Genomic DNA, 24,281 nt, shown 5'->3' on the forward strand with positions numbered 1-24,281 from the left:
CATCATATAGTGACTGCGGTCAAGTGAGCCGTCATTTGTGAGCCGCGGTCAAGCCAGCCGCTTTTTATCCGCCGCATAAATTTTCTTGCGCTTTTACACCAGTCTTTACAGTAGCGCCTTTTAGCCTATCGCACACGTGCGCGCGCGCGAACAGTCACACGTGCACGCGCGCACACAAATTGCAATGGAACAGCCCAATACAGCCATCGTGACAGTCTGGTTGCATATTCAAAAATTCATTAAAAGTCATTCTTGATAGTTGATGTCCAACTTTCAACACATTTCTCCTCTGGGACACCTACTGTACGTCTGGGCCAAGTTTCATCCAGATCTACTGTAATATTCCTCAGAAATTAAAGGAAACTTGTATGCAATACAGTCAATACACTACAATTATGTCAATTTCAAAAATTCATTAAAAATCATCCTTAATAGTTGATGTCCAACTTTCAGCACATTCTTCCTCTGGGACACCTACTGTACCTCTGGGCCAAGTTACATCTCAATCCACTGTAATATTTATCAAAAATTGAAAGAACAAGTATATGTCAAGGCTGGCTGTGTGCCTTTCAAAGTGACACTTAATAACAGAACTCGGGCACATCAGGGAATAATCCAAAAGGCGGTTTTATTAAACAAAAACAAAATACAACATATCCCTAACCCATACTACATAACCTAAAAAGAAACATAGTGGAAACAAAGGGACACTTAGAAGCACAAGAAAACAATATTATACTGAAAGGGCAAGAGACACAGCCCAAACATAATCCACAACTAAAACTCCAAAAGAACAAGTCATCCCACATAGCATACGGGTCTTGCCTGGATCTGGTGTCAAGCCGGCACTGCTGGCTGACTTCTGGCATGGTAAGTGGTATGTCATCCAGATATGGGCCAGGCCTGGTGTAGATGGCACTGTCTATGTGATAGCATGCCACATCTGGCCTGATTGTGGTTTGGTGTATGTGGCCCAGGCTCATAGAAAACAGGTCTGGCCCGGATACGGCATCAAGCTGGCACTTCTGACTGACTGGTGTCACGTCAGGGTGTATTTCAACCAGATGTGGGCCAGGTCTGGCAATGATGGCAATATTTATGTTCCTATTTTCCTATTTTAGTTAGAAGACCCAAATGCCATGTTGCAATACTATACATCTATGGTGGCCAACGTTTCAAATGCAGGTTTGACAAGTTTGTGAGTGTGCACTTTATCCAAAACCTAGTGAGGGTTTACTCATGTTTATCACTGTGTGGCTGTAGCTCAGGAGGTAGGGCAGGTCACCTACTGATCGGAAGTTTAGTGGTTTTATCCCTGGCTCCTCCAGTCTGCATGTCAAGAGTGTGAATGTAGTTAGGAAACACTCAGTTTATAGAAAGTGTGTGATTGGGTGAATGTGACATGTTGTATAGAGCACTTTGAGTAATCTGGGAGAGTAGAAAAGCACTATATAAAAATCAGTTCATTGACTGTCTGAACAGAGTTTCGTCATGTTACTTTTCCACTGTTATGTTCCGGCACATGTTGTTATTACATGGCTTGATCAAGGTAAACATTAGGCTGACATCTGGGTCCAGAGCTGAAATTGTTCTGGGCCAGCACAGGGCCAGCAGTGTGTCTGCAACTGGCCTTGTGCTGGCCCATGTGTGGGCCACCTCTGGTAAACCAGATCTGGGCCACCAAAGGGCCGTCATTCTTTGCGGTATGTGCTATGTGTAAGCACATTGTGTGGGACTGATCCGGGCCATACCAATTTTGCTATGTGGGATGAATTATGTAAAAATGGAAACATCAAAAAACTGAAAATGAACATCAAGTAAAATGTACTGAAATGAACATCAGTATGGCCATCATTATTTGCTTGGAAAGTCTAAAGTTCCATGGCTTTGAACAGCCAGAGAACACAATGCCCAGCTTAGAGCAACTAAAACTTCTTTTAACATTCTGTCATACTGCTTCTATATCAAAAATCCACTAAAACTAGTCATTTGAAAAAAAAAATATTCACCATTTTTCATCAGTTTGGGTTCCTCTGTTTATAGCAATTAACCCAAGTTTTAGAATAGAATACAATAGAATAGAATACCTTTATTGTCACTATACAGTTGTACAGTGAGATACAGAGCATCTCCTACTCAGTGCAAACATGCTGGGGGGCGCTTAGTGCAGCTGCCGTACCATACCGTGATGCAGTAAGTTAGCAGGCTCTCAATGGGCGAGTGGTGGAAGGTCAGCAGAGGATGTCTGGGATGATTGCATTAAAGGCTGAGCTGTAGTCCACGAAGAGCATTTGAACGTAGCTCTGCCGCTGTTCTAGGTGACTCAGCACAGAGTGGAGGGCGATGGCGTCTTCTGTGGATCTGTTTGCGCGGTATTCAAACTGGTGGGGGTCGAATTCTGAGGGAGGTAATCCTTGGTGTGCTGAAGGACTAGTCTCTCAAAGCATTTCATGATTACGGCTGTGAGGGCCACAGGGCGATAACAGTTCAGGCTGGTGATGGGAGACTTCTTTGGCACTGGGATGACTGTGGCTGATTTTAGACAGGATGGCTGCTTCATCCAGTGAGAGGTTGAAGATTCTGGTGAAGATGAGGGTGAGCTGGTGGGCACATGCTCTTAGCACTTTACCAGGTATTCCGTCTGGACCGGCCGCCTTCCTGGGGTTCACTGCTAGGAACACACGTCTGACATCGTGCTCCGTTACTGTGAATGGAGAGGTGCAGGAACCAGGTGAGGATGAGGATGGGAGCAGGGCTGAAGCAGATGAGTGCTGTTGTTGTGGTGTTTCAAAGCGGGCGAAGAAGCTGTTTATTTCCTCTGCTAGCTGCACACTCAGGTTTTCTGTTTTCACAGTTCTGCCTCTGTGGTTTATGATGTCTTTTATTCCCTGCCGCACCTCCCATGTGTTGTTGCTGGACAGGTGGGATCCCTTTTCAGGTCAGCTCGAGCAGACCTGTACAGAGCTCTGTCACCTGACCTAAAGGGGGCATCGTGGGCTTTGAGGAGTGAGCGGACCTCGCTGGTCATCCAGGGTTTTTGGTTTGGGAAAACCCGAATGCTTTTGTCCACAGTCACATTTGCAATACAGAACTTGATATAGTCCAGTACTGATCCTGTGAAAGTTTCTAATGCAATATATTATACTTTACCAATGTAACACTGCGTGCCAAATCAATTTTGATATCTGTGAATTCTGTACTGAAAAATGCAGGTTTCTTTCAGAATTTATTTTTATGTGATTAAAAATATATTAAAAGTACAAGCATGAAAAATTACAAGAATGCAATAAAAAAATATAACCAAACAAGCTTAATTTACAGTTTGAAATACAGAAAATAATGAAAATATATAAATAACTACCTATTAATCCCCATATCCAAGTAGCAAGAAGTGTAAAAACAAATTACATTCTTTCCTCAGTTTCTATTGATAAGACTTAAATTTACATGAAATTATTCAAAATTATATACATTATTCATAAGGTGACAAAGAATTCAGAAACAACACGGAGAATGTCTTGATGCATGCTCAATCATCCAGGTAATTAAATCCCCAAAGTTTGATTCTGTTCATCTGGACGTAGTGTTTTCAATGGGAGAAAAGTTTCGTCACTCATCCAAGTGACTTCTGCGGTCTCAGCTGACTGCAGGTTTCCCCTATCTTATAATAATAATAATAATGGATTGCATTTATATAGCGCTTTTCGAGACCCTCAAAGCGCTTTACAATTCCACTATTCATTCACACACGGGTGGAGACAAGCTACAGTTGTAGCCACAGCTGCCCTGGGGCAGACTGACAGAAGCGAGGCTGCCATATCGCGCCATCGGCCCCTCTGGCCATCACCAGTAGGTGAAGTGTCTTGCCCAAGGACACAACGACCGAGACTGTGGGAGCCAGGGCTCGAACTGGCAGCCTTCCAATTACAAGCCGAACTGCCAACTCTTGAGCCATGATCGCCCTATAAACAGTACGTTTCATTTTCAGTCATTATGCAATGTACTGTTTAAAAGAAAAAACTTTTTTTTGCCTTGATAACATACATTCATCTTCATTTCAAATAAGTAGTTATTTTTCACACAGAGAGCAATACCATTCTCCAGCCTCTGCTGTCCAAAACTACTCTGTATTCATCTGGAGGCACTGTGTGTGAAACCACTTTAAATAGCTCTCATGCAGGAACAAAGCAATTGTATAAAATGAAGTGAGGGAATGGAGCTATAAATAGATTAATATAGAGATATGAAAATAAACTTATATATAGACATAGGAACACAAGTTTTAACATTAATGTTTCTGGGATATGATAAACAATATAAGCATACAGGTGTCTAAGCAAACATTGTGGTATACAAAGTGAGTGAGTGCAGTGAGTCATGTTTATTCCTGTTCAATATGTGTCTGACACAAGTGGATGAATTAAAAAGTCTGACAGCAGCAGCAACAACAGGCAATGCCTTCCTGATGACTTTCTATCTGTTTAAATCTTTTTCTTTGATGCCTGTATCCCAGCTTGAAGAGTCCTGGACCCTTTTTCTAGTCAGTGGGTGTGTGGGCAGACAACTCTGGCTTGTCACCCAGTTGGATTTTCTGGTATTTGTAAGATGGCACTATCTACAAATCAGGACACATTAACTATGATATTAAAAAATGACATGATGACATAGTCGTTGGTCAGTTTACCAAGCATTTCTCAGTTTTGTTCTTTATAGTTCTGTTCATCATATCATTGTTTGTGAGTCCTGGATTATTTGATGATATGTTTATATTATGTATTCTTTTGTTTTCAGTTCCATATTGCTTTTTAGTGTAGTTCTTCTTCAGCGTTCCACAAGTGGATGGAACACTTGTGAAAACACTCTAGTGTTAAAGCCAGTCTTGTCTTCATGTCTGTTTATGGTTTTGTCTGTGTCAAGCTCGTGTGTCTTAGTCTGTGTGTTAGTTTGGTGGCCTCTTGTCTCTTTCTTGTGTTGAGTCTTACTTCCACTGTCTTCTTATTCCCAATGTATCCCTGCTGTGTTATGCAGCTGTCTCCAATTCCCCTAATCGCCATCCTATTTATACATTTTGCCAATCTCCCGGTCTGAAGTACATTATTCTATTCTATTCTATTCTATTCTATTCTATTCTATTCTATTCTATTTATACAGCGCCAAATCACAACAACAGTCACCTCAAGGCGCTTTATATTGTAAGTTCGATTTTACAATTATACATACAGAGAAAAACACAACAAACATATTATTCCATATAAGCAAGCACTTTAGCGACAGTGTTAAGGAAAAACTCCCCTTTAACAGGAAGAAACTTCCGGCAGAACCAGGCTCAGGGCCATCTGCTGCAACCAGTTGGGGTAAGAGAGAAGGAAGACAGGATAAAAGACATGCTATGGAAGAGAGCCAGAGATTAATAACAAGTATGATTCAGTGCAGAGAGGTCTATTAACACATAGTGAGTGAGAAAGGTGACTGAAAAGGAAAACTTCAGTGCATCATGGGAATCCCCGGCAGCCTACATCTATTGCAGCATAACTAAGGGAGGATTCAGGGTCACCTGGTCCAGCCCTAACTATATGCTTTAGCAAAAAGGAAAGTTTGAAGCCTAATCCTAAAAGTAGAGATAGTGTCTGTCTCCTGAATCCAAACTGGAAGCTGGTTCCACAGAAGAGGAGCCTGAAAACTGAAGGCTCTGCCTCCCATTCTACTTTTAAATACTCTAGGGACAGCAAGTAGGCCTGCAGTGCAAGAACGAAGTGCTCTAATAGGGTGATATGGTACTACAAGGTCATAAAGATAGGATGGGGCCTGATTATTTAAGATCTTGTATTTTGAATTCAATTCTGGATTTAACAGGGAGCCAATGAACTGAAGCCATTATAGGAGAAATCTGCTCTCTCTTTCTAGTCCCTGTCAGGACTCTTGCTGCAGCATTTTGGATTAACTGAAGGCTTTTCAGGGAGTTTTTAGGACTTCCTGATAATAATGAATTACAGTAGTCCAGCCTGGAAGTAATGAATGCATGAACTAGTTTTTCAGCGCCACTCTGAGACAGGATATTTCTAATTTTAGAGATGTTGCGCAAATGGAAGAAACCAGTCTTACATATTTGTTTAATATGTGCGCTGAAGGACATGTCCTGGTCAAAAATGACTCCAAGGTTCCTCACAGTGTTACTGGAGGCCAAGGTAATGCCATCCAGAGTTAGAATCTGGTTAGATACCATATTTCTAAGATTTTCAGGGCCAAATACAATGACCTCAGTTTTATCTGAATTAAGGAGCAGAAAGTTAGCGGCCATCCAGGTCTTTATGTCTGTAAGACATTCCTGCAGTTTAACTAAATGGTGTTTGTTATCTGGCTTCATGGACAGATAGAGCTGGGTGTCATCAGCATAGCAGTGAAAATGTATACTATGTCTTCTAATGATACTGCCTAGGGGAAGCATGTATAATGTAAATAGAATTGGTCCTAGCACTGAACCCTGTAGAACTCCATAATTAACCTCAGCATGTGAAGAGGACTCTCCATTTACATGTACAAATTGGAGTCTATTAGATAGATATGATACAAACCACTGCAGCACAGTACCTGTAATACCTACAGCATGATTTGCAGCCATCTTTTATGGTGTGGTCTGCTGGGGCGGCAGCATCTCTGCTGGGGACAGGAAGAGACTGAACAGGCTGATCCGCAGGGCCAGCTCTGTTCTAGGATGCCCTCTGGACCCAGTGGAGGTGGTGAGTGACAGGAGAATGGTGGCTAAGCTTTCATCCCTCCCACCCCATGCAGGAAACTCTAACAGCACTGAACAGCTCCTTCAGTGGCAGGCTGCGGCACCCACGGTGTGGGACAGAGAGATTTTGCAGGTCTTTCCTCCCTACTGCTGTCAGACTCCACAACAAAGACTTCAACTGATCAAACACACACAAACGAGTTATCTGCTTTAGGCTACGTGTTTGAGAATTATACCACGGGGTCAAGTACTTCTGATTTGAGGCCTTATTTTTCACAGGAGCTACAGTATCCAGTGTCATATGTGGTGAAGAGGCAAAATCACTTCACCTATATATTGTGTATTGGGCCTTAAAAGTGTTCCCTGGTGTTTCCAAGTTGCAGTGTGTGTGACTACCAGTAAGTTTGGTAGTTCATGAAATAGAAGAGCTTCTGTTCCTGTAATATTGAATGTTGTTTTAAAAGGTGTCCAAAAACAGAAAATAAAGTATTTCAAAAGACAAGGAGTATGTCACAATGAATAATTTGAATTTATACAATTTAATTAATTCTGGTGTTAGCAGTTAAATGTTATGTATTTAGCACCAAATCACAACAGCAGTCACCTAAAGACACTTTATGTTGCTGGGTAAAAACACAACAATAATACAAAGAAAACAGCAACAATTTAATTACCCAATATGAGCTAACATTTAGTGAGAGTGGGAAGGAAAAACTCCATTTGAAGAGATAGAAACATCTGGCAGAAACAGGCTCAAGGAGAGACAGCCATCCACTGTGACTGGCTGAGGTTGATGAAAAGGAGACAGGACAACATATACACTGTGCAAGAGAGCAAGAGATACATACTAACTAATGATTAAATGCAGAGAGGTGTATAAACACAGAACGAGCAAAGGAAAAAAATCATACATCATGGGAAGCCCGCAAGAGCCTAGGCTTATTGCAGCACAAATAAGGGAAGATTCAGGGTCACCTGATCCACTCTAACTGTATTATTTGTCAAAACTGAAGGTTTTAATGCTAATCTCAAAAGCAGAGATGGGTGTTTGTCTTCTGAATTAATATAGAATAGAATATAATAGAATAGAATTCAACTTTATTGTCATTGCACATGTCACAGGTACAAGGCAACGAAATGCAGTTTGCATCCATCCAGAAGTGCTTTAGCCATGATATATTACAATATATATTAGCAATAATATAGGTATGTAAGTATATTACAGAAATGGGTCTATTATGGTATGTTACAATGTACACTGTATAAAGGTATGTTATGAATATGCTATAACTATAAGTATGTACAGGCTGTAGTGAGTACAAGCTATGTACAGGCTATGAACAGGGTATAAATATGAAAAACTATACAGAATATGAAATAAAAAAAACTATACAGAAATATGAGATATACAGCTATACAGAAATGTGAACTATGCAGGTTATAAACAGTTGTAGAATTAAAAATTATCGTATTGTACAGAATGATGTGAGCTGCATCCACAGAAGAGAAGCCTGAGAGATGAAGACTCTGATTCCCGTTCAACCTTAAAATTCTATAGGAACCACAAGTACACCTAATATTCCAAAATTAAAATCTGGATTTCAAAGCGAGTCAGTGAAGACAAGCAAATATGGCTGAAATATGCTGTCTCTTTATAGTCCCTGTCATGACTCTCTCAGCAACACTTTTGATCCATCAATATTAAACAATTATTGATGCAGCGGATTGAGATGAAACCTGGCCCAGAGCTACAGTAGGTGTCCCAGAGGAAGAATGTGTTGAAAGTTGAACCTCAACTATTCAGGCTGATTTTTAATTAATTTTTGAAAATTACATAATTATAGTTTATTAACTGTGTTGCATTGGATACAAGTTTCCTGTAATTTCTGAGGAATATTACAGTGAATCTGGATGAAATTTGGCACAGAGGTACAGTAGGTGTCCCAGAGGAGGGATGTGTTGAGAGTGGGACCTCAACTACTAAGGATGATTTTTAATGAATTTTTGAATATGCAACCAGACTGTCACTTTGGTTGCATTGGGCTGTGCGCGCGTGCACGTGTGAGTGTTCGCGCGTGTGCATGTGCGCGCGGGTCTAGGCTTTCAATCGGGATCTGATCGGGATAGAAAGCGAAAAGGTGCTACCGTAAAGACTGGTGTAAAAGCGCAAGGAAATTTATGCGGCTGATAAGAAGCGGCTGGCTTGACCGCGGCTCACAAATAACGGCTCACTTGACCGCGGTCCCGTGTCGCCCGTATCAAAAACCGCTACTGGTGTTGAAAGTTGGACATCAACTATCAAGAATGATTTTTAATGAATATTTGAATTTGACATAATTAAAGTGTATTGACTGTATTGCATTGGATACAAGTTTCCTTTCATTTCAGAGGAATATTATAGTAAATCTGGATGAAACTTGGCACAGAGGTACAGTAGGTGTCCCAGAGGGGGAATGTGTTGAAAGTTGGACATCAACTATCAAGAATGATTTTTAATGAATTTTTGAATATGCAACCAGACTGTCCAGCTTTGGGCTGTCCCAAAGCAATGTATGCCCTCGCGTCCATGTCTCAGTCCCCCGCGTGCATGTGTGAGTGCACCCGCGCACAAGTACGCGGGTCTAGGGAAATAAGGAGAAAAGGCGCTGCCGTAAATGCCGGTGTAGAAGCGCAAGAAAATTAATGCGACGGAAAAGAGGCGGCTGGCTTGACTGTGGCTCACAAATGACGGCTGACTTGACCGCGGTGCGCCAGTGTCATTGTGGAGCCCTGTCGCCTCGCCCCCACAACACTGGACAAATGACAGGGACGAGGAAGAGGCGGTTCTCCCGACATCGATGCATCAGAGTGGGCATGGCCACCCTTTCAAAACCCAGAGAAAACACAGGAACAACTTTGTGTTAAAGATGATGACTATTTATATTTATTTTTAATTTAAGAGTAAAATTCTTAAAAAAACAAAAAACAAATGCAAGCTCTTATATAGGTCAGTAATGTTATGAAGTAAAGTTTATGTTAGCTGCCGTTCAAATGTAAGTTAGAAATGTTGATATTTATTTGACACGGGACAGATGATGGCGACAGACACAGCTCTGTTAATACCGTACTGTTGTCCTTGGGGCTGTCACAATATCACATTTTTCACAAAACATATCTATACCAGTCTATATCTAGACATTTGATTTTCAAATATCCTGATTATAGTTAATATGTGATTATCATGATACCCTCTAAATGACATCAGTTCACACACTATACAGATAACACAACTATCTCAGCTATCTGGAACTTACATTCCTTTACCAACATTTGTTTCAGTACAATAAGCTACATGCCGTTTAGATGATCTCACTAAAACCACAATATAAACGCAAACACTTTTATTATTATAACCACATTATTATTCATTTGAGTTTAGTTTTTCATTAGATAATGCATTTCTTTTTTAAAAGTAGAAATATCTGAGGTAACAATTCACTTTTAAAAGCAAGGTTATAGTGCACAGTTCTAATATATGAAACATAATTTTGCATAAATATAAAAATAAAAGAAAATACATTTAACGTTGCTGAACAACGTGAAGTAGATGAAGATTTATGTGATGTTACATTTTCCTGAGAACTGACTGGCTGTGATGACTCCTCCAAGTGCTGCATGCTATTTTGTCCTGCTAGTTGAGCCTGCTGTCTGTTCTCAGCCCTCCTCCTGTTTCACTGGCATATATCCATCACCAGAGGGCTCCACCGACATGCCTGCTGACGTCAGAGCAAACCCCTGTGTCATGTGACCTGGCTGGCGCTGCACAGCTGGACTCAGACGTGGCCCAGGCAAGTTCAGAGGCAGTTGTGGAAAAGAGAGCAGGGAGCATGGTAAAGCACTGGAAGGATGAGGTGGAAACAGGAAGCGTGTAGATTCAGTGGACTTATCAGCATCCTCCATGCCCTCATCCTGACTCAGCTGCTCCTCTCCCCCACTGCTAACACCTGAATCCAAGCTGGGAAGCTCCGGGCTGTCAGCCTGCTGTTTCTCCACTCGCTCATAATCAGAACAAACCTGAATAAACTTGCCAAACACACCTCCGCTGCTTCCAAACAGCCTCTGAAAATCTGCCTTTTGTTCCTTCTCTTCCTCACCCTCAGGTTCCTCATCATGGCTATCAGTCATATTGATGCTATCTGCCTCCATGCTCTCTTCACTGACCTCTTCACAACTGCACATGCCTGAATCTAGACTCTGGAGCCTAAATCGATCATTGTCGAGCCTCTCAGTTTTCTCGTAGTCTGAAATCATCTGCACTGGCTCACTGTTACTGCTGCCTTTGAGCAGCAACATTAACGTCTCCTTTTCTTTCTCTCTCGCTTCATCGCTTTCCTGTTCTGTGCTTTTTCCTTCACCCTGAGCACCAACAGGGCCATAAGGCGTGTCAGCCGCACAGGGCTTCAGATTCCCAGCAGTGAGTGAGGAAATAGGAGGAGGGCTACAAAGCTCAGAGTAACTTGGGTTAGAGAAGCTGGAGCTGGTGGAGTCATAGCTGCCTTTGTTCAACACCATCTTCTCATCTGGCTTGTAGGCAACAGCAGCATCCACAGGGGAGGTTAATTCTACAGTGATTATTTCCACTGGTTTCAAGAAGGAGTGAAAGTATTCACTGGTGAACCCACTCTGGAGGAGAGAAGTCACAGAACAGAAGAAGAGATTAGAAAGATTTGAAATATACAAGATATTCAATCTGCACTTTAATGGAATCAATTAAATAGGTGAGCATCAGGTGTTTGGGGCGCTTCACTCATACTTTACTGAATTTGAATTGCTTGGATCATAAAGGTCTTAAGTCTGTGACTGGATCAGTGAGTCACTATGTCTGTCTGGTTACACCTCCCACAGAGTTCACATCTGTCTGCAATGCTCTGTCTTTTTATGGTACATGTTGTGTTGGTCTGCTTTTTAACTTGCACTGAGCTTATTTTTTTATTTCCTTTTGGACTCCTTAAACTCTCTGTAGCTCCCTGCTACTTTGCAGAGTTTTTTTTTTTTTTTAATGAATATGTTTAGACATGAAAATTAGACCTTGATGCAGTCTACCTCTGTGGCTTTACAGTGAGCCTTGTTCCCAGCAGGCAACAGTTTAACAGAACAAATATTGTGAAGTGACTGTTGTTGTTAAATGGTGCTGCATGAATAAAACTGTACTGAACTGAAATCAAATCATTGTATAATAGACTCCAGCATCTGATCTTAACACTGTGATACAGCACTCTACTCTTAACCTTAACCCAGTGGTCTCCAACCCCCGGGCCAACGAGTTGAGGCTTGGATGTAAAATTTATGGTTTTTGAGGTTTTTAATCATTAACCCGGTTTCCCTGGGACTTTTCCCATGTTGTAGTTGTGTCTTATTTTGAAAGAAATATTTACGGGTTACCATAGCGACCAAAGAGCATTAAGGGGCAAGGAGGAGGATGTTACTCTCAATGCTGTTGGTACATTTCAGGTGGACGCCACTAATCAAGTTACACAATTACACAGTGAATGTGCATTTATTATTATATTTACAAAATACCACTTGGTCGTATCATTTCATTTTTTTGTATTTATCCTTGACACCTTAAATGCCGGTCCCTGAAAGTATTGTCTGACATCGGTCTATAGTGCAAAAACGGTTGGGGACTGCTGATCTAACCTAAAGAAGAGTCACTATTGGACTTAAAAGTGGCTAAAACTGAACTTTAATTTACTGCAAACAAATTCACCACAGTATTTTATAAATACTATGATTACTGCCCTGTAGTGGCTATAGTATTATCTAGTGCATGTAAAAATAACATTTTATAACAGAGGAAATATCTGTGGTTCATACGCTTACCTGGATTTCTCACAGGAAGGATTTTCCTGAGTCTGGTATGGGTGGACCTTTGATTTTCTTTACTATGTAAATCCTAAAAAAATAAAAATCAACCAGAGTTGTCAGAAAATAATTTAAGTAAATCAAATGAGAAGAAATTCTAATAATATTATTTGCTATAGAAACTTGTGTCTGTGTGCACGTACCGGGTGGTTTTGTGAGTGCTTAAGAGCAGGCCTGCCAAATACGGGACAGAATAGGTCACAGTGGCTCAGAAACATGAGAAAACTGGGTCAAACAGCCAAGTCCATGAGACACACACAGGTTTGCTTCTGCAGGCCGATACAGTGAATTTGAATAGAAATCAAGATGTGACTGTGATTTATTATTCAGACTAAGGATACATTTTGCATGAAGTGCATGGAATACAAAAATACAGACATTTTCACTTATGCCCTTGATTTAATTATTATTACTAATCCATGAGTGCAAATCCTTTGTATGTGACTGTTTGAAGTCAGAAACCTTCAAAATGCCGTTTCTTTCATTTACTGCAGCCTCCTTCAGTTGCTGTTTGCTTCTAGGTCTTTCTTCTGTTTGTCTTCACTAAGTGAAAAGTACGCCATGTTGGGCTGGGGTCATGTGACCGATTTGGCCTTTTAGGAACATCTCTGTTCCTTTTGCTGCATGTTTTGGGTCATTACAGGCCCATCCTGTGAGTTTGTAATATTTGACTGAATCAGAAAAGAAAGTGTTGTTGTAGCTGTAGCTGCTCTGTAAGCATTCATCAGTAGAGACCAGCTAACCATTTCCATCAGCAGCCATACATGCCAGTGCCATGAAGCTGGACTGCATATTTTATGTTCCCATTAAAAACTACCAAATGGAAACTAAACACTTTGATGAACTCAAGGAAACAGGCCAGATGTGGACAATGATACTTTCAAACTGAGAATCAATGTAGTTGTAACTGGTTGATATTTTATTGGTAGTATGTGTTATTGTTGTCTGCCATTTTTCTTCTTCCTTGGCGTCTAACTATTCTCACTCTGTTTGTTGTAGACAGACCACTCTTCCTCAAAATGACCTGCTATTATTTCTTAGTTTCTGAAGTATTCCAGTTTTTTGGTGAAAAAGTCCTATTGACTTTGAATGGAGAGCCAGCCCTCTCTCTCACCTCTCCTTTGTATGGTGCAGGTTGTGAGTTATATTACAGTATTGTACATTTTTCACAATGACTTTTTCCCCTCTATGCTGTGTATTATACACCAACACACTTTAAATTTTAAACATTTTCCCGTATACATAATTATTCCATACTGCAGTAATCATGCTCAGCATGAATGAAATGGAAAGGGTTTGACATTGGTATGTTATGTTAAAGAAAACATGTTGAGATAAATGTACCTGATGGTGGTTTTATTGTCCCTACAGGTGACTCCCATGATGCAGTGGGGCTCCAGTCACTCCAGGCTCCCTCGGGTTGAGGTTTAACAGACCGCACATGAACTCGTGCGTCGTACCTCTTGCCTTGTATCAGTTTGTCTGGCTCCAGCTCTGCCTTGCACTCATCCTCGCACTGAATGTCAAGGTTTTTCTGCACGGTGGGATCCTGCCAGACAGAAACCAGCGTGGGGTTGAGAATGAATCTTGCTTCGATTTCACACACAAACTTTCGCGATTTCAACTTTACACTTAAACTTGTTCACATTGTGTCACAAAATCTAAACTTACACTCCATGACTGATCCTGCTTCTTCCACTGCAGTTCACTTCTGTATGAACTGATCCTTTCATGTTCAGGGACTTGGGACAACCAGGAAACAGAGGTGAAGTTGACTTTTGGCTCCGCAGGAGGATTCACCTTTACTGCAAGATCACACACACAGTTGTTTTAGGTCACCATGAATAGCTCGCACTGTAAATCACAAAGAGCAAATATATTATACTGTAGATTACACTCACTATGACAGGATGGCTTGAAGGAAGTAATTCCACTCTTCATTTGGTTACAGCTCAGATTAAGGGACAACTCATCAGAAGACAGAAACTGGAAAATAATGTTTGAAGAATATTTACTCTTAAAAAACATTTATTACAGAAGTTTCTGTTTGGCAAGTTTAAAAGGGGGGGGGTTAATAAAAGCTTGATTTTGTAAAAGACCGATAACTACCTGTTTGGGAGGGTGCAATGACTGCCCTGAGGCTTTCCGTAGAACATTAGCTCTGATTTCTAATTAAACTACAAACTGAGATTGAGCATATATGATTTTATCTCGGGGGCTCGACAATAATTTGATTTCTTCACACACTCACAGTGTATTCCATTTCAAAGATCAGGGAGCACTTCTTCAGGGCTGGTCTGGAGACATCAACAGGCTTTAGGTGACAGGAAGCGCTGTAAGAACTGAGAAAAACAGTATTAATCTCTTTTTGGTGCACATGATGACAGGTGTGATTGATGTATTGTGAGTATTACGTGTTGAGGATTTCTCTTTGTGACTGAGCTCCTTACATGTTGCGAGAATTATGTTGAGCATGTATTATGCATGCAGTGTCATTAGACACGTTTCTGCTGTTCCACAAACATGTGATGTTTCTGTTGTAGTCAGTGTAGCAACTGAGATCTGTGAGAATTAAAACAGGAGAGATGAAATGAAAATGAATAAATATGTCAAACAACAGATGTTAAAATCAGTTAAATCTAAATCAAGAGGATTAAAGACTAACTCTGTGGCAGTCTGGGACACTCATCACTTCTGCAGAGCAGCAGCACAGGCAGCAGAATAAACAGGGAAAGGGTTTTCTTATTTCTCTCCATTAAGTCGACAGTTTCCTTTCTTAGAGGCTGCTGGGACTGTTCCTTTTGCTGCATGTTTTGGGTCATTACAGGCCCATCCTGTGAGTTTGTAATATTTGACTGAATCAGAAAAGAAAGTATTGTTGTAGCTGTAGCTGCTCTGTAAGCATTCATCAGTAGAGACCAGCTAACCATTTCCATCAGCAGCCATACATGCCAGTGCCATGAAGCTGCAGAGTTGTTGATGTGACAACCCTCTAATTGTTGTAGGACCTCTATGATAAGTCTCTTTTGGTTTTTAGCCCATTCAAGGCCTTGCACTGCCACCTCATATGGACTGCACATTTTATGTTCCCATGAGCAGCTACCAAATGGAAACTAAACACTTTGATGAACTCAAGGAAACAGGCCAGATGCGGACATTGATGCTTTGAATCTGAGAATTAATGTAGTTGTAACTGGCTGATACTTTATTGGTAGTATGTGTTATTGTTGTCTGCCAAATAGTCTCACTCTGTTGTAGACAGACCACTCTTCCTCAAAATGACCTGCTATTATTTCTTAGTTTCTGAAGTATTCCAGTTTTTTTGGTGAAAAAGTCCTGTTGACTTTGAATGGAGAGCCAGCCCTCTCTCTCACCTCTCCTTTGTATGGTGCAGGTTGTGAGTTATATTACAGTATTGTACATTTTTCACAATGACTTTTTCCCCTCTATGCTGTGTATTATACACCAACACACTTTAAATTTTAAACATTTTCCCGTATACATAATTATTCCATACTGCAGTAATCACGCTCAGCATGAATGAAATGGAAAGGGTTTGACATTGGTATGTTATGTTAAAGAAAACATGTTGAGATAAATGTACCTGATGGTGGTTTTATTGTCCCTACAGGTGACTCCCATGATGCAGTGGGGCTCCAGTCACTCCAGGCTCCCTCGGGTTGAGGTTTCACAGACCGCACATGAACTCGTGCCTCGTACCTCTCGCCTTGTATCAGTTTGTCTGGCTCCAGCTCTGCCTTGCACTCATCCTCGCACTGAATGTCAAGGTTTTTCTGCACGGTGGGATCCTGACAGACAGAAACCAGCGTGGGGTTGAGAATGAATCTTGCTTCGATTTCACACACAAACTTTCGCGATTTCAACTTTACACTTAAACTTGTTCACATTGTGTCACAAAATCTAAACTTACACTCCATGACTGATCCTGCTTCTTCCACTGCAGTTCACTTCTGTATGAACTGATCCTTTCATGTTCAGGGACTTGGGACAACCAGGAAACAGAGGTGAAGTTGACCTTTGGCTCTGCAGGAGGATTCACCTTTACTGCAAGATCACACACACAGTTGTTTTAGGTCACCATGAATAGCTCGCACTGTAAATCACAAAGAGCAAATATATTATACTGTAGATTACACTCACTACGACAGGATGGCTTGAAGGAAGTAATTCCACTCTTCATTTGGTTGCAGTTCAGATTAAGGGACAACTCATGGGAAGACAGAAACTGGAAAATAATGTTTGAAGAATATTTACTCTTAAAAAACATTTATTACAGAAGTTTCTGTTTGGCAAGTTTAAAAGGGGGGGGGTTAATAAAAGCTTGATTTTGTAAAAGACAGATAACTACCTGTTTGGGAGGGTGCAATGACTGCCCCGAGGCTTTCCGTAGAACATTAGCTCTGATTTCTAATTAAACTACAAACTGAGATTGAGCATATATGATTTTATCTCGGGGGCTCGACAATAATTTGATGTTTTCACACACTCACAGTGTATTCCATTTCAAAGATCAGGGAGCACTTCTTTAGGGCTGGTCTGGAGACGTCAACAGGCTTTAGGTGACAGGAAGCGCTGTAAGAACTGAGAAAAACAGTATTAATCTCTTTTTGGTGCACATGATGACAGGTGTGATTGATGTATTGTGAGTATTACGTGTTGAGGATTTCTCTTTGTGATTGAGCTCCTTACATTTTGCGAGAATTATGTTGAGCATGTATCGTGCATGCAGTGTCATTAGACACGTTTCTGCTGTTCCACAAACATGTGATATTTCTGTTGTAGTCAGTGTAGCAACTGAGATCTGTGAGAATTAAAACAGGAGAGAGATGGGATGAGAATGAGTAAATATGTCAAACAACAGATCTTAAAATCAGTTAAATCTAAATCAAGAGGATTAAAGACTAACTCTGTGGCAGGCTGGGACACTCATCACTTCTGCAGAGCAGCAGCACAGGCAGCAGAATAAACAGGGAAAGGGTTTTCTTATTTCTCTCCATTAAGTCGACAGTTTTCTTTCTTAGGGGCTGCTGGGATGGTGACTCGTGACTGTGACTGGAAGATTTGAAGGACTGTAGTTGCTTTAGGTATTGACTGACTGCTTTCTGATTCTTGTCATCCTGCAAAGGTAAACACATAAAATAAAATGTTACCATGTTAGCAACATGATTAGAGACGTTACTGAGTTTTATTTCTCTAAACAGTCAGACATCAACCCACACAGAAAAAAAAAAACAGTTGGCTGCAAATAAACAGAATAAACAGAGGACGGAACAACAGAAATACAAGTGTTTCAGATCCTGCCTCAGTTTGTAAAACTAAAAGCAGTGATGATGTAATCCAGACTCCTACTGTGTATACTAAGGAGCACTTAAACTTACTGTGCTTTAATTTACTTTCTTACCATTCATCCATTTTCTTCTACTTCACCAATTTAGCATCGCAGCGGTGAAAGCTAGAGTCTATCTCAGCTTGCACAGGTCGAGGGGTAAGGTGCACCCTGGACAAGTCAGCAATCTGTCAGAGGGCCAATAACTAACAATTACTATACAATACAAAGTGCTGTTCAGCTACTGTTATTGTGGTTTGGGGACATCTACATAAAATGAAATTGAATTGAAATCATAATTTAAATGACATAACGACAACCTGATCTCCTGGATGTTTTGTTACAGAAAATAAATTTTTGCTCAATCTTAAACTGAAAAAAAATTCAGTAAAACATTTTTAATATTGTGCAGTTCAAGCTTCAAGCAATTGTCTTATAAAAATAATAATACCTGTACATTAAAGGACAGACGCTGTCCATTGAAAGACTTCAGTCAGTCACTTACCTGCTGGCTGAGCTGCAACTGATCTGCTTCCAACTGCTGACTTAATTTCACCTGATATCCTGTCAAAGAGCATCACATGAGGGTATTACTTTCTTTTCGTATCAAATGTAACCAACTAAACTGACAAGACAAAAAAATTGTGAAAAGTCTTTTGATCACAACCCACAGTGCTCTTCTGACGAACATTTGAACTTCTGATTGTATCAGTTGAAGTATTTTAACCCTTTAGTTTCATCTGATCCGATTCTTCAACTTATAAACGGTTGTATATAATAGTACCTGCAGTGAACCTGTCTGTATAACTCTGAGCTGATAACTTTAAGCATGCAGTATCAGGTGGAAAGTGGCTGTTCTGGGTTGTTGCTTCAGCTTTTGCATCTTCCTTGACTTTAGTACAGCCTGTCAATTCCCCCACCCTGTTGTATTTTTCACCACAAACAGCAACACACACCACACACACACACACACACACACACACACACACACACACACACACACACACACACACACACACACACACACACACTGCACTATTTATAAGTATTAGCAGTAGCTCCCTTTGCATGTGGACCACACTGACATTTAAACTGTGTGTTTGTGTGGATTTGTGCTTTTTGTGGTTTTGTAACGACGTGCACGCTGACCCACAAACACCCACATCCTCACCTAATGTGTTCACATTATGCATTACCTGACTTTAAGCATTTTAGAAGAATTTAAGAGCACATTTATGTTCAAGTAAACCTTTTTTTCATAGTGCTCAACAAGAAAATATTATGTTTAAACAGCATAGTACTGAAGTTGGTTAGATACTCATTCACATAATAAATATCACGTCACATTAGATATTCCAGCTTTGCCCCAAACATAGAGCCAGACTCATAAAGATCTTCAGATCACATCTTCTATAGAACAAAAACTGTGGATCTTTCTGAGAACTCAAATGTTCCATTAATTTGACAGGTTCACTTCCTGCTTAAAGATTTTCAAGTTGATATGAAAGGTGTGAAAGGGGAAATTATGCTCTTAAAATCCTCTTAAAATGTGCTTTTAGAGCTTTCAAAGCTTTCAGTTGTGTGTTGCAACTCACAAAAATGTTTCAAAGCAGGAAGTTGTTTCTGGTTTCCGGTAAAGGTGGTCTAAATTCGTGAAAGCAGTATCAATTCCTTCCTGATCTGCTGTTATAAATATCAGTTTACATGCAAACTGGGACGCTCTGCAGTGAGCGCTCATGGGTGCTCAAGGTGACAATGTGGCATTCAGTACTTTAACAAGATAAAAGCTCTGAAACTGTACAGAATAAAAAAAGTCAAAAGATAAAAAATGGAAGGGACCCAATCAAGCCAAGATAAATTTCAAGTGAAGCGAGTCTCAACCAGGGACGGATCTAGAGAAATTTTCTTAGGGTGGCATGAGGGTGGCAAAGAAATCAAATGGGGTGGCAAAATCAAAGCCTTTTTTTCCCCCCAAACACATATGATCCCACACAGCAGAAACATTTCTTTTTCTTTCGGGCTCCATTTTGTTATGGAGAGATGTGTATTTTTTTTTATCTTTGCGAGAGTAATTTTGTGGGTTTTTTGGTGGCGACTCATTCCGTTGGCAGTAGTGATGTGTCGGTCGCGAACGAAATGGCTCTTAGAGTCGGATCTTTGACGTGAACTACGCAAGCCGGCTCCTTATTGCGAGCCGTGGGTTTTTGTTTTTTTTCCTTCACTCACCCTCTCTCTCGCACTTTTTTCCCGCTTCACTCCGCACGCGAGCCTTGTGTTTTGCGCTGGGCAGAGGGGGGAGGGGCGGTAGTTACACTCGCAGTAGCACAGGAACAGAGCGGGAGGGAGAGACAGAGAAAGAGAGCCAGGGACAACAACGTCACATTAGAAAGGTATAGTAATCATCCACAACTATTCAGGGGCGGATCTAGAGAAATTTTCTTAGGGTGGCATGAGGGTGGCAAAGAAATCAAATGGGGTGGCAAAATCAAAGCCTTTTTTCCTCCCAAACACATATGCAGGTGGTTACATATGGTTAAAAAGATTCAAATGTAGTAAGTATACATGTTTTTCATATAAATATAGTCTATAACTTAATTATTGTCTGTAGCCCACATAATTACACACTTTAGTTACATAAAACATGTGAGTTTTGATCTTATGTACTGTATAGCCTGTATAATAAATAAATATGTAGCCCAATAAGTATAAAATCCAGAAAGCTACACAACATGGGGCGGTTCATTTACAAACAGAGGTCTAACTTAAGTTTCACAGTGTTTTTTGTTAGATAACAATCACATTGTTACATGCTTAAATTACACAAGTGTCAGAAATCATTTTATTTTTTCCCCTTGCCTTGTTTGGTATCATTCTTTTCAGCTCAACTGAATTTGTTTTTTCACTGACATACTGCATTAGTATTACTGATCTGAAATCACACAAAGAACTTAAAATCCTAGTAGTATTTTTTTACTGTAAAAAATCCCCCACAGACATGTTGGGTAAATTTTTATAACTTGAAATGCAAATATAAACTGTACATTTTGTAAACATATACAACTAAAAATGCAGCCAATACACCTGCCATTTTTTAAATTTTGTACAACCATTTAAAAATATTACTAAAACTAAAATGAGAGAACAATCAGGTTTCGCAATAAGATGCCCCACAAATGATGTGTGCCAGTAAAAAAAAGTTTGTCCACCAAAAGACCGAGGAGAACAGCACAGGGATAAACCTGCAGGCCTGACAACAGGAGGTGTATCACTCCGCTGGTTTTCTATTTAGTGACAGTGTTTACGTTGCAAATGTGCCTTTGTGTTCATTAGTGCCCTCACTGACACACAAAACAACGACTACACAACAGAACAACTACAACAATTTGGTGCCATTTACAATTAAGAAATACAGATAGTTTCTCTCTTTACTCTTAAAGTTAACAAATATGTTATTATATTCATCAATCTAAAAGAAAACATTTAGTCTGATTTGATGTTACAATTAAAAAAGTGTTTGTGTTTTTATCTGAAGAGTACGTAAATATCTGGTTTCAACTGTATATTTGATGATGTTGGTGTTTGGCTTGATTGTCAGCACAAAGACGGAGAGAGAGGAACAAAGAGGGAGATGGAGAATGAGGACAGAACAGAGATGGAAGAAAAGCAGGTGAGACACACATGTTAGTCAAATGGTTGTTTACCAAAAGTATCACCGTATCATAGGTACTCATGTATCTCGTACCTAGTGTTTCTTTTTAGGTTTGTTACTTTTCAAATTCTATATTTAGTAAGTTATGCAGGCTTATGAAGGCTAAATAATTATATAAACTTTTCTGAATCTAAATACTGTACTTTGGTAGAATTAAAAAATAAGTGTAGTGCACGTCTATGATGATTTTTAGTGCTACTATCATCTAGTTTTGATTCTGGTTCTGTCTTGGTTTAGTCCTCAGTAGTTCTGATTTTGAACTGTTGTAGTCCTGTTTTAATTCTGGATCAGTTCTGGGTTTGGTTGAATTGGGGTTTAGTCCCTGTGTCTTGATACAGCCCCGACTTTGTTCTGCCTTGCTGCTTAATTAAAAAACTAGTTTAAGGTGTCCTGCATATGTGATATTTATTTTTCCCTATATGAAGTCATTCTTTTTTAAAGAAAACTCAAAACAGAGCCTATTAATCTTACAGTCATTTCCCCCCCAAAAAAATCCCACATGCATACTACCCTTTAGGGCTAAGCCCCGGGTGTTTCAAATGTCTGCCTCCGCCTCTGCCGTACACATGACCACCACCAAACCTGCAGCGGCATCGCAGAACACGCCCTGCCACATACCCCCTCTCGTCCGCTTCACCTCACCCCGCGAGCAGGCGAGGGAATTGGCCCGGACCATCGGCGCCCCATGCCCCAGCCCAGCGACGGGGAAGTGTCCACTCCGCCTCCAGCGGAAGCCCCGGAGCTGGCCTGATGGCCACCCATATGGCAAGCAGTGGCGGCGCAGCAGGCATGGAAGTGAGCTCGGGCTCACAGGCAGCTGGACAGACGGCCGACATGCAGGACAATGCAGCCTGCGTGCCGAAGTGGACAGCATGCCGCCCTCAGGCGTGGCAGGACCCCCGCGCACCTCGACCTCCGTCTCCAGCTTGGCAGGTCCCGCTGGTGCGCCAGCCTCCGGCTCACCCCGAGCCGCGCGCTGTCCACCCTTACAGTGATCACACGGTTGCCGTAACAGTGGCCTACATTCATCAACACCAAAAACAACAACAGCACAAGCAGACTCTTTGATAAAAGACAGACTTGTGTGCGGGATTCCAGATAACGGTCTGAGAGAGAGGCTACTGAGAGAGGAAAATCTTGACCTGGAAAAAGCATTAACACTGTGCAGTGCAGCTGAAACAGTGAGGGCACAAGCTAAAGAACTGCTTGGTGACAGCTGCAGAGTGGATGCTGTGAATAAGAACACACACAGAGTCAAAAAGGAGAGTGCTGCTGAAATGAAACTGCAATTGAAATCGCCAGCAAACAGGGACAGAAAAGAAAAGACTTGTGGTCGCTGCGGAATGCAACATCCTCCTAAAAAATGTCCAGCATATGGGAAAAGATGCAATAATTGTAACAAAAATAACCATTATGCTAGGTGCTGCAAAGCTCAAACCCTGAAACAAAGTACAGTCCATACTGTGGATGAAGAAGACACAGAGGAACTCTATGTAGCTGCAGTGACAGACAATAAGACAGGTGAAAAGGACTGGATAATGACACTCAAAGTGAATGACACACTCATGAAAGTCAAGCTGGATACTGGAGCTCAAGTGAATGTCATATCAGAAGCAGAGTTCAAGAAAATCAGACCTAGACCTAAAATACATGCAACAAAGGTGAAAGTGAGTGGATACTCAGGTGCAGAAATACCTGTGAAAGGAAAATGCATGGTTAAAGTGACACACAAAGACAAGGAGCACACGCTAACATTCATTGTGGTGCAAGAATGTGCAGCCTTATACTAGGGTTACATGCCTGTGAGAGTCTGAACCTAGTGAAAAGAGTGCTCGTCGTGGAAACTGATGATGACATGGACTATAATGAGTTGATGAAGGAATATGGTGACCTATTTCAGGGACTTGGTTGCCTTGCTGGAGAACACACAATCAGAGTCGATGAAAGTGTAACACCAGTCATTCATCCATGCCGCAAAGTACCATTTGCTCTACAAAAGCCACTAAAAGCCGAGTTGGACAGGATGGAAAACCTGGAAGTGATTGAAAAGATCGATGAACCAACGGAGTGGGTGAGTTCTCTTGTTATTGTGGAGAAAAAGACTGGAAAGCTCAGAGTTTGCATGGATCCTAGAGATCTGAATAGAGCAATAAAGAGAGAACATTTCAAACTACCTACAAGAGAAGAGATAATGTCACAGTTTGCAAAAGCGAAGTACTTTAGCAAGCTAGACGCTTCATCAGGATTTTGGCAACTGAAGCTGGACGAAGCAAGTTCAAAACTGTGCACGTTCAACAGCCCATTTGGCAGGTACAGATTCCGGCGACTGCCGTTTGGCATTGCTTCAGCACCTGAGGTGTATCACAAGACAATACACATGATCTATGAACACCTGGAAGGAGTCGACACGTCAATGGATGACATCATTGTGTGGGGAAGCACAAAAGCTGAACATGACATGAGACTGAGAAATGTTCTTGAGGCAACCAGAAAAGCCAATCTGAAGCTGAACAAAGAGAAATGTCAGCTTGGGGCGAAGGAATTGACATTCGTTGGAGATATCCTGAGCAGTGAAGGCATCAGACCAG

The 24,281-nt window shown here is 40.9% G+C and overlaps 1 protein-coding gene across 1 annotated transcript in view; it reads right to left on the bottom strand.

The window, feature by feature from the left end:
• Nucleotides 1-9,766: 9,766 nt before the first annotated feature.
• The window catches only part of LOC120440679 (interleukin-3 receptor class 2 subunit beta-like), an 80,175-nt gene continuing 65,660 nt past the window's right edge, over nucleotides 9,767-24,281 (bottom strand). Inside the window, exons 2-16 of the mRNA XM_039613702.1 lie at nucleotides 18,490-18,548; nucleotides 17,565-17,775; nucleotides 17,348-17,459; nucleotides 17,149-17,239; nucleotides 16,799-16,883; nucleotides 16,569-16,702; nucleotides 16,242-16,446; nucleotides 15,088-15,199; nucleotides 14,889-14,979; nucleotides 14,539-14,623; nucleotides 14,309-14,442; nucleotides 13,982-14,186; nucleotides 12,781-12,811; nucleotides 12,596-12,668; nucleotides 9,767-11,395 (exon numbers count right to left, since the gene is read on the bottom strand). Coding sequence (XP_039469636.1) covers nucleotides 12,605-12,668; nucleotides 12,781-12,811; nucleotides 13,982-14,186; nucleotides 14,309-14,442; nucleotides 14,539-14,623; nucleotides 14,889-14,979; nucleotides 15,088-15,199; nucleotides 16,242-16,446; nucleotides 16,569-16,702; nucleotides 16,799-16,883; nucleotides 17,149-17,239; nucleotides 17,348-17,459; nucleotides 17,565-17,655 — 1,440 coding nt within the window. The 5' untranslated portion in view covers nucleotides 17,656-17,775; nucleotides 18,490-18,548 and the 3' untranslated portion in view covers nucleotides 9,767-11,395; nucleotides 12,596-12,604. The remainder of the gene's footprint in view (nucleotides 11,396-12,595; nucleotides 12,669-12,780; nucleotides 12,812-13,981; nucleotides 14,187-14,308; nucleotides 14,443-14,538; nucleotides 14,624-14,888; nucleotides 14,980-15,087; nucleotides 15,200-16,241; nucleotides 16,447-16,568; nucleotides 16,703-16,798; nucleotides 16,884-17,148; nucleotides 17,240-17,347; nucleotides 17,460-17,564; nucleotides 17,776-18,489; nucleotides 18,549-24,281) is intronic.

Source organism: Oreochromis aureus, linkage group 6, assembly GCF_013358895.1.
Source record: "Oreochromis aureus strain Israel breed Guangdong linkage group 6, ZZ_aureus, whole genome shotgun sequence".
NCBI lineage: Eukaryota > Metazoa > Chordata > Actinopteri > Cichliformes > Cichlidae > Oreochromis > Oreochromis aureus.